The sequence below is a fragment of the Pseudocercospora fijiensis genome (assembly GCF_000340215.1).
Source record: "Pseudocercospora fijiensis CIRAD86 unplaced genomic scaffold MYCFIscaffold_3, whole genome shotgun sequence".
In the NCBI taxonomy this organism is placed as follows: Eukaryota; Fungi; Ascomycota; class Dothideomycetes; order Mycosphaerellales; family Mycosphaerellaceae; genus Pseudocercospora; species Pseudocercospora fijiensis.
In genome coordinates, this window is record NW_006921534.1 from 3384221 (window position 1) to 3394205 (window position 9985).

A 9985-nucleotide genomic window follows, 5' to 3' on the forward strand; every position below is an offset into this window, starting at 1 on the left:
ATTTGCTAAACGTCCGATCCAGCAGGTGGCAGCGGTGAAGATTGGAAACCACGTTCTTGATGCGTTCGAGACACGGCACGGCAAGCTGCAATCTCATGATCCGCGTGGTTGGTGTATGTACGTACATGTACAAACGGCAGTACCAGCTCTCGCCGCTCGGCTAAGCTGGAAATCGTACTCCCATACTTCCAAGAATAGTGCAAGCTGAGAGATGCAGGGCAAAGAACACAGCTTCTCTGTGTGTGCGGATCTGATGTTAGGCGTCCTATTTGCCAATCCCCTTTCAAGTTCAGCTGTTGGCATTGCGTTAGTGATCTGCGACGCTCGTCGCACGCCCCCATTATTTCTTTCAGCTTTCTTGGCTTTGCAACAAACCGGTTACAATTTGATGTTGCCTCAGTACAGCAAGATTAGGTGGACCAAAAGTACTGTAAAGAAGTCAGAAAGATCTCCAAGCACGTTGTGCATGACCTATCCTGAAATGCCACCTGCGATGGCGCTTGACCCTAGCTCGTTAATGCTGACATCCCCGTCGAGCCTTGTCTGCTGACGTAAAGACACGGCTGTAATCACATGCCCCTAGGACTGCTCACCGTTTGCTTCTAGGTAGAGCCTGATCTCTGAAAGAGCCATGTCAGCCCTAAGATCAGATGTGCTACAGTGCGTCGCGTCGGCCGTGGGCTTTAACAGAGAGTATTAGACACGGGTAATATCGGGGTACAAAAGCACGACGGCTCGCACTTGACGGGATGAAGCTCCTCCATCCTTCCCGAGATAGCTAGATTCGTACTCCCGTCGTATGGCGGGGCATTGTGGATCAACAGTGCACGATGGTCATGCAGAACAGTATTTCCGTTCTAAGATTGACTGCCAAATGCCAGCTCTCGTGCGTTGGTTGAAGACAAATCTTGCCAACGAGCTCCTTTGATCCGTTCCATAGTCATAAGGCTGGTCGAAGCCAGTGATTAGACCGCAGGTTACTTAACTACTGCAGTATGCATTAGTCGCACATGCTATGCGGCCGCCGTCAACATGATGTAGGCGAACTTGCTTTCGCCGTGATTTTTTCCGTGCCTCCCAAAAGTAGTCGGGACAAGGTCTAACCCAACGCCGATATTATGACACGATTTGAACAAGCGATCTAGAGGACTCACATATGCCTGTGCCCAAAAAATGCTTTTCCGCCCTTCATGAAGTGATGCAGTTCATTAAAATCGTAATCCAGGAGCCTCTACGCTTCTTCGCAGAATCCAGTCAACGCTCACAGTGTGTTCCTCATAAATGGTCGCAAAATAATTCCAACCGGCTAGCTCGGGTCACCACCCGCTGATTGTGAATGCTGTGAGCTTGAAAGACCAGAGGTGGAGACCATCAGCGCTGGCAGGGGAGCTTGACTGCCTTGGGTCACCACGCGTTTCTCAGGAAGTGGCTCGTCCTTCATACACGCCACCTCCAGCACGTTGGTCCATTTGCCTGGGTCACGTTAGCATAGATTTAGTAGTAACGAACTCCAAAAGTGCTTACCCGATGTGCCTTGGTGACTGTGTTTTAGGTGTTGGCGAAAGTGATCGGCCTGGCATGAAATTCTTAGTACGAGCAGTGGAGTAAAACATTTTGAGACGCAGCGTACCCGAAAGAACTTCTTAGCCTGATTGCATTCGCCAAACTTGTGGACATGGTTGAGATGCTCGGCACGCATATCCCACTGCGGTGGATTCGGAAACTCGTCGCCGCAATAGCCACACACATCTCGACCGTTACCGTTTGTGGAGGCATGATATGCAGCTTCAACGCCAGCAAGTGCAGCGCAGGACCAGCTATGCCTTCGAAGGTGGAGGGAGTTCTGGTGTCGTTCGGCCTCGTTCTTGTTTTTGAAGCTAGAGTGTCGCATGTCAGTGTAAGGTGCAAGCTGGCGTCATTGCGGGACGAAGCCTACCGATTTGGACAATAAGCGCAGGTGTATTGTTTCTCCGACTCGTGTAGTCTCAGCTCTTCCTCAGTATCAAACTTCTTTGGCTTCTTCGGACAGCATTCGCAGATATAGGTGCCTTGCAGGTGAGTAACGGAGCCATTTCGAGAATGAACAGCGCTCTCGACAGGGCTTCTTTGCTGGCCGCCCTGAGTGCTCTCCGACAATGTTCTTTGATGAGAAGGATGAGCCACGGCAGGATTGGGGCTCAACGCCTTGTTGCTTCCATATGGCACACATATCCTACCCTCAGGGTCGGGTGCAGGCGACAAGGCGCCCGGAGAGAGCCGCCCTGATCCATAGCTTGTGGCACTGCTTGGTATGCTGGCCACGCCAAGTGATGATCCTAGTGATCCATGTCGCGGAACATAGGACGAGGCTGAGGAGAGCGAAGAGTGGTTTGGATGGAATCGAGACACGGGCGAACCCCGTGGAAGTTGCTGAATCGACCGCCGGTGGCAGATTTCACTGTAGCCTGTTGATGCGCTGCTGACAGATGAGCGCTGCTCGTCCCGTGCGTGATCGCGTGGCGGTGAAGAAGCTCTTCGTTTGGTTCCAGCTCTCGCGTATTCGTCCGATGTGTGAGAGCCAGGACTCCGGTCGTGTCGGTCATGTATGTTGAGATTGCTCATGGGACCGTCTTCCATGGAGTCTTCGTGGACGTACATGGACTGATCATAGCTCCCTCGCTGTGAGATGCTATCATCAAAGGTCAGACTGCTGTGCCGTGTCTGACTTTGCGAGTGCGGTGCTGGTGGACCGTGCTCTGACCAGAAGCCACTAAATACTGGAGAAACCGCGCCAGAAGAAGGCCATCGAGTGCTGACGGGGGAATCCATCGAACCCTGTCGTCTCTCAGGCATCGAAAGTGGCCGCAATTGACTGCTTCGCCGCTCGCTCTCTGCCTGTGCAAGCTGTGCGGTGTCTTGCAGGCTTCCAGTGTATGATGAAACAGACGTCCGCTTGGGCGTTGGTGGGCCATTGCTGGGACCTCCAATGCGACTCAAGAGCTGCTTGTCGTACGTATTTGAAGATGCTTCCAACGTGCGTTGCTCAAGGTGCTTCTCACCATGAAGTCTGTAATCGAACAAAGTTAGCATCGCTCATGCGCGCGCGTAGAGAACAGTGCATGGAGGTGAATATGTATAAGGATCAATAGTGCTTCTCAGGCGCGCATTGTTCGAAGAGCTTGGTAGATCAACGTGTCGGTGTCGGAGTTTAGGTTGTGTAATCCTCATGATTCATTCAGAAAAGCGGCTGTGTCGACTCTGTCTAACCAAGCACAGAAATTCGACTCCGACCAGGGCCCGCTCTCAATATGAAGCCTTCACCATGTATACGTTCAGCCGAGCCGAGCGATCCGCTTGCGGCGCTTGCGGAATAGTCAAGCTGTGGTAGATGTGGGCGTTTGGCACAGTTCCAGTAAAATGCAGCAGTGCAGATAATGTATTGTTAGTGGTGGGTAGGTCAGCGGTAGCACCGTTAGACGCCAATGTCGTGGCCCAATCGATCGTAGGGCTGTTGGCGTTGTGTCGAGTATTGTGCAATGATTCAAGGCGATAGTGGGACGCAGTTGATGAGTGGTGGGTCGCTATGGCACATGATGTTTTGATAGGCACGGGAAAGAAGCAACAAATGTTGCAACATACCTGTAGTTGGAAGGTGGCCTCGACAAGCTGCCGTCCTCATCGCTTGGGGTCAAACTCCCCGCCTCGGCCATGTCGTGGTCGCGGGTCAGCGTCACAGTCGAAACCGAGCTCCCTCGCCGCAGACTGTCAACACCTCCATTGCAGTAGTAGGGAGGGCACTGCTCTTGCTCTTTCTCTTGTTCGTACCTATTGATGAGCCCCTTCATCACTGCTCCACCAAGCAGACTGCTCCCAGCTTTCACAGACGCGGGCCGTCCGAAGTCTGAGCCATTCGGATCGTTACCCCATTGCCAGCCTGGGTCGTGCTGGCCTGCGGCGAGATGTGGGATAAAGGCAGGCGGAGGCAGTGGCGGTGGAGGAGCCTGGTGTGTCCGTGGTATGGCCATTGGCGCTGCGGCTGGCGGATAGCGGGGTGGGCTGTGAAAGCGTTGGTGTTCGATGCGAATGGAGGGCGTGCCTTGGGACATGATCTTGACTCGCGGCGACTGGCAATCTCAGATGCGGCGCATGGGGAGCGAGACACGAGCTCCACTGCCACTGCCCCTGCCACTGCCACTGCCACTGCCACTGCCACTGGATAGGGTGCAGTGACAGGTCAGGCAGGCAAGCAAAGCGCAGTGAAGGCAAGGTGCAGCAGCACAGTCTGTGGTGGCAAGGCGTCTGTACTGCACACTGCACGCGGCGGCGGTCGGCGAGGGCGAGGGCGAGGGCGAGGGCGAGGGCGAGGACGAGGGCGAGGACGAGGGCGAGGACGAGGGCGATGGCGATGCAGAGCAGCAGGTGGGTGAGCAGAGGTAAGCTGGTGCAGTCAGGACCACGTACCGTGATCATGCGAGCAGGGCGAAAGTGTGTGTACGGCGCATTGATTCGCTCGTCCAGCCCTACCACTGACCCAGGCAATGCGACTCGAAGGAGATGGGCGTGCCGCTGCCGGTGGCAGGTGGATACAGAGAGAGCTGGTGCTCGCCAGTCTGCTGGCTGCTGGCTGCTGGCTGCTGGCCGGTGGTGACTGGCAGGCTACCTGAGAGTATTTGGAGAGGCACAGCCACAGTGCTCGAGTTGTACCAAACGTGTGCTAGGCTAGGGATGGGCCCAGGCCCCTCGTCCTCGTACGACACAGCGATGCAGTGTGCGCCGTTCGCTCGATGCACTCGCTGCAGTACTGTGCGCAACCTCTCTTCATCCTAGCCTGTTGGAGTCTAGCAAACACAGCGTGCACACCTCCAGCGAACGCCAAATAATATCCATATAGGCACGCTGGCGGGACCCCTAATTGGAATTGATGCCGCTTCTGGCGCATTACGCTAGCGCTTCTGCCTATAGCTACGAAATCAACAGCAGAGCTCATTGTATGCATCAGCGGGTCTCGTGCTCGAGCATGCAGTACTATGTTCTTGGTGCCATCTTTCTATACCCAGGCGGAGTGAACGGAGACCACCCAGTGACCAGTCTTAAGGCTTAGGGTATACTGTATACCGTATGTATGACATTACACATCTTGCTGGTGCCGGCGAGCCTCTGAAAATAAAGTTTTACCATCCCTGCCAACGAAAATGACAGTGCCCCTGCCAAACAACTGTAACAACATCACTACTCCCATACCAAAAGCCACCATCACCGACGACATCGTCCGCGGCCTGCTTGGCATGGCGCTTCTCGACAGAGTTCAAGCAGACTTGGACTTCTACATCGGCGGGTGCGTCCAAAAGCATTTCCTGCAACGCCCCTCCCCCATCTGATCATTTTGTAGTCTGTTTACGTTGCGCCGCAAAGAAGCGCTGCACGACGCCGGAATCACTCATGTGCTGTCTATCCTAAAATTCAAGCCCGATGAGAGACAATTCGCAGGCTTCACACACAAAGTCGTAGAAGTTGATGATGTTGATGACGAAAATCTGCTGGAGCATTTCGAGGCCACCAACAAATTCATTCAGGATGGACTCGATGCCGGCGGCGGAGTTCTCGTCCACTGGTGAGTTCTCGGCAAGCTTGCCCGTCTCCTTACCATGCACGTTTCCCTTGCACACCCTCAATCGAAGAAAGCTTTTGTGGCCCTTTTGTACTCTGCGCAAGAGCCCACCCGCATCTGGTGCCACCTGAGAGCATTTGCTGTACTCATCCGCGCCTAGCCCTGATCATACTCATGTTACGCAAGAACTTCAACAAAAATTTCCTATTGCCTGTTTGTTCTCAACATATACCAACTGTTTTGACGATGCAGTGCAATGGGCAAGTCGCGGTCCGCAACATGTGCGTGTGCCTATCTGATACACCGATATGGGATCAGCCCTGACGAGGCATTGGCGAGGATACGTGAGAGCAGGCCACTTTGTGAACCGAACGAAGGCTTCTGGAAACAATTGGAGCTGTACCATGAGATGGGCGCTCCTGACAATGTCCAAGACGTCCCTGCCTATCAACGATGGGTATATCAGCAAGAAATTGCTTTGAGTCGTGCCTGCGGACAGGCTCCTGAAGCAGAAAAGATCAGGTTCGAAGACGAACACTCCGGAGGCGCTGGTTCTGCGGATTACGAAATGCGCTGCAGGAAGTGCAGGTACGTTCAAATCCTCGGCCGGCGTTCACGCTGTAAGATGCTAATGATCACAGGCGTGCATTGGCCACTTCACAATATCTAATCAACCACAAACCCTGCCAAGTGCAGGATGGCACTTCTGGTCCCGAATCGAAGGCCACATCACCTGCATGTGCGCACTACTTCCTGGATCCACTCTCCTGGATGCGATCTGAGCTTGAGCAGGGCAAGCTGGATGGTCGCCTGGAGTGCCCGAAGTGCAAGACCAACGTTGGAAAGTATGCGTGGCAGGGAATGCAGTGTAGCTGCGGAGATTGGGTTGTGCCTGGCATTAGTCTTGCAAAGGGAAGAATCGATGAGGTGAAGTCGAGAGCGCAAGGTACCCGGGAGATGGGCATTCGTCTGCCACCATCAGCTGGCAGCTGGACTGTTCCAAGACGAGAGAACTTGTGAGACGTCGCGTCATCACCGCATCTCCGCGCTCCTACCAAGTACGACGAAGCACTCCGCCGGAGACCCTTCAATGCCATGGATAGCACGACACTTGATGACACTTGACCCTGATTTGCGACGATGCGACCAAGCCATTGGCTCAGATACATACATCTGTGGTACATTTAGCTTCGACAGCTTGGCGAATTGGATGCTGACTCATGCACTTCGACGAAAGCAGTGCCCATACAAGTTCGCCACTATTCCCACGAAGACACAGAATGCTGGTTATCGGCGCTATGGGCTCAATGCCGTCCCAGTCGTTGTTAACATAGACCTCGTTGGCATGGGTGGACTACGCTAGATTTCTAGGCGTCTGACAGCTACAGTGGTCACAGCATGCTGCAAGCCATTAGGACGGAAGCCACGCTCCGTTGAGTCAAGTCGTCCGGTCATGTTTCCGCACGTCTTCGACTTGCTCCAGACGTTGAACACTTTAGCTCAGGCTGCATGTGCGTAGCACACACGACGTATGATCTTCTGAGTTCTGGTCTGGGAAAACAATCAGATCTCAAGTCAAGTCAAGCACCAGCATCATGCACCTTTGCCTGATGTTATTGCTCGCGCAGCTGCGTAGACGCACTCCTCTGCCTAGTAGATAGCAAATGATCGACAATGAACTTTTCCCGACTCTCCAGCTGCGCAGATCATCCTCGACAACACAATAATAAACACTTCAACTTCTAAATGACGACCTCTTTCCCTTCATTACATGGATGCTGCTTTTCATTGACTTTCGGGCCTTCTCGCCACCTCGAACTACCTTGTGCAGAGCCCCTGGCGCTTGCCCGGCCTTGCCAGTACGACCTGAACTCGGCTTCATCAACATCTGATAGCCTTTGGCAGACGAGTCTGACAGGAGCTCTGCCCGGGGAGAGCGGAGAAGCAATTTATCGCCTCGTAGTGGCTAATCATGTTGAGATTTTCCCAGACGTCTGAATTCTCCGGCAATAATCACCCTAGTGAGTCGTGACAGTCAGCTCACGTTTGAACTGCAAACATCCCGGCCTTTTATTGCATCTGCTTTACGCCTGCCACGTGCCTGCTATAATTCGCGAATCTTGCTGCTTCTGCTGACTCTGAGACATTTATTTTACAGGTCAGCTTTTGCGCACTCACGACCAGCGACAGAGCACTGCGAACATCGTCGTCTCCGTCAAAGCCTCCTGGCCAAGGCCTCTCAAGAAATTCATATTTGGAGAACGCCTGGCGCTTTCCGGGACATGTGCCAGCTCGAAAGCACAAGCACACGATGACGTCTTCAACATACCTCCTTCTCTGTCAGATGTGTGGGGCCTCGCCACAATTCTGAACTTGTTCAGTTGCCCACCCCCACCCCACCCCACCTTCCGAGTCCAGGTGGCTGATAGGACCCACAAGCAACTCGAAGCCAGTACTATCACGTACAGCGCAGTGGATTACTTACGTAATACTGCCTTGCTAGCGGTTCAATAATGGCTTCGTTAATTGTCTATGTTCCCCTTATTCTATAGTCTAAAATATAGTATAAAAATCCTTCTTCTACTAAGAGGACACGTATTGTTATATAACCGAGCTTATACGTTATATACCCCCTTAGCTTGTGCAAAAGGGGTTCACCTTCCGTTTTAGGCAAGGTAGTTAATGCTTCTTTATATACGAACAAAAAGAACAAAAGAAAAATTAATCTTTTTATCTTCTTATATAGTGCTTTACTAAAACAACAAAAAATTAGTTTAAATCTATACTATATATAAGAGAGTCTTATTTCATACCCCGATTACCCTAGAAGGATATCGTTACATAATCCGGACTGCGTATGCACCTTTATATACGGTCCCTATTACTAGGAACTATTGTCTTCCTATATAGTCTAAGTACAGACCGATACTATTAAGCCTTATATAAGAACTCGTATCGTTAGTAAAGTTAGTTTAGCTAAACTAAGCCCGTTACATTATTACTATCGGTTATTATATTAATCGCATAGGTAGCGTCTATTTAATTAGATAAAGGATTAAGTAAGATATATATTAGTTAAATAGGTTTAATAAATTAGGATAGGTAACTTAACTAAGGACGCTACCCTTAGCTAAGACTACTGCACTATTATTACTAGCACTAATACAATCGCCGTAGACTTGTTATTAGTTAGTAGAAGTAACTCTCGAAGTAATAATATAGGCGATAGTAACATACCCTATAAGGTAAGGTTTTCTATACGGTTGCCTATACTATTTGTTTAGTCTATATTAGAAGGTAAGGTTGAATTCTTTGTTCTAATTGGCCGTCGTTATCGTATTAGACACTTTTGTTAGCGCTAATCGATAGAGGTATATTTAATTAACTTAGTTATAGTTAGTAGAAGGTCGCCCTATTAGTAGAGGGGCGCCTACTAAGTATTATATAGAGTTGTCTTCGTATTACTAAAGAGGAAGAGGTTGTTAGCGGAAGAGTTGCCTCCTTATATATCCCCTAGTGCTAGTGTTAGTTTAGTTAGTCTTAGCTGTTTAATAAACCTCTTCTAGTTCTACGGGCTATAGAGCTTTATTAGTCTATCGGCTAGTATGTCCTATATTATAAGGTATTTATATTGAATCCTTCTAGCCTTATATTCTTGCCTTAGCTAGCACTAGTAAATGTCTATATAACGGAGCTTCGTATCTAGTTTGCTAGCATTAGCTTTAATAATGCGGATAGTCTATATATTGTTATAGTACAGTATAGGAATGCTGTCTAAGGTAAGGCTAATATTATTAAAGAAACGCTTCTACTAGATTAGTTCTAAGCCTGCATGTAAGGCGGCTAGCAGTTTAGCCTTAGTCGTAGATTTAGTAACGGTTGATTGTCGTGCTGCCTTCCAATCGACTAGTCTATTAAACAGGCTAAATAACTATCCTTCTAACGACTGTCTAGTGCCTTTATAATCACTATATAATGCATTAGAAGCCTCGTAAAACTTATAAAGCTGTTAGCTTAAATAAGCAGTAATCGCTAGTCTATTAGCGTTATATTCTAAGTATAGGTACTTTGTCTAAAGTAGGTATTTAATATACTAATTAGCTGCTGCTATATCCTTAGGTCGTAGGTTCTAAAGAGCCTTAGATAGTAAGGACACTACCTTAGCAATGTTAGGCCTAGTTTGAACTGCTACAAAGTTAAGTGACCCTATACGGCTTTAGTATGCTAGCACTGCTAATAAGTCTATATATTAAGTCTCGGTGGTTTTCTCGTACGGCTCGTATCTAGTTAGCAATAGTACCTCTGCTCGCCTACTAGCCTTAGGATTAATTCTATAACGCTAACCTATCTTCTCCGTATATGCCTTCTAAGACAGCTACAGTTGCCTAGTAGTACGGT

General features: G+C 50.0%; 2 protein-coding genes across 2 annotated transcripts; one reads left to right on the forward strand and one right to left on the reverse strand.

The window, feature by feature from the left end:
• Positions 1–1327: 1327 nt before the first annotated feature.
• MYCFIDRAFT_96869 (uncharacterized protein) lies at positions 1328–4073 on the reverse strand (the record flags this gene model as incomplete). The annotated part of the gene is made up of 7 exons (XM_007926884.1): positions 1328–1473; positions 1525–1573; positions 1631–1877; positions 1937–2756; positions 2814–3030; positions 3603–3776; positions 3828–4073. Coding segments are annotated over 7 exons (1899 nt in total), but the record flags the coding sequence as incomplete, so codon positions are not given.
• A 1191-nt stretch (positions 4074–5264) lies between these two features.
• MYCFIDRAFT_187455 (uncharacterized protein) lies at positions 5265–6950 on the forward strand (the record flags this gene model as incomplete). The annotated part of the gene is made up of 5 exons (XM_007926885.1): positions 5265–5314; positions 5369–5590; positions 5840–6175; positions 6229–6514; positions 6828–6950. 5 exons carry the CDS (start codon positions 5265–5267, stop codon positions 6948–6950), a joined length of 1017 nt encoding a protein of 338 aa, XP_007925076.1.
• Positions 6951–9985: the final 3035 nt, after the last annotated feature.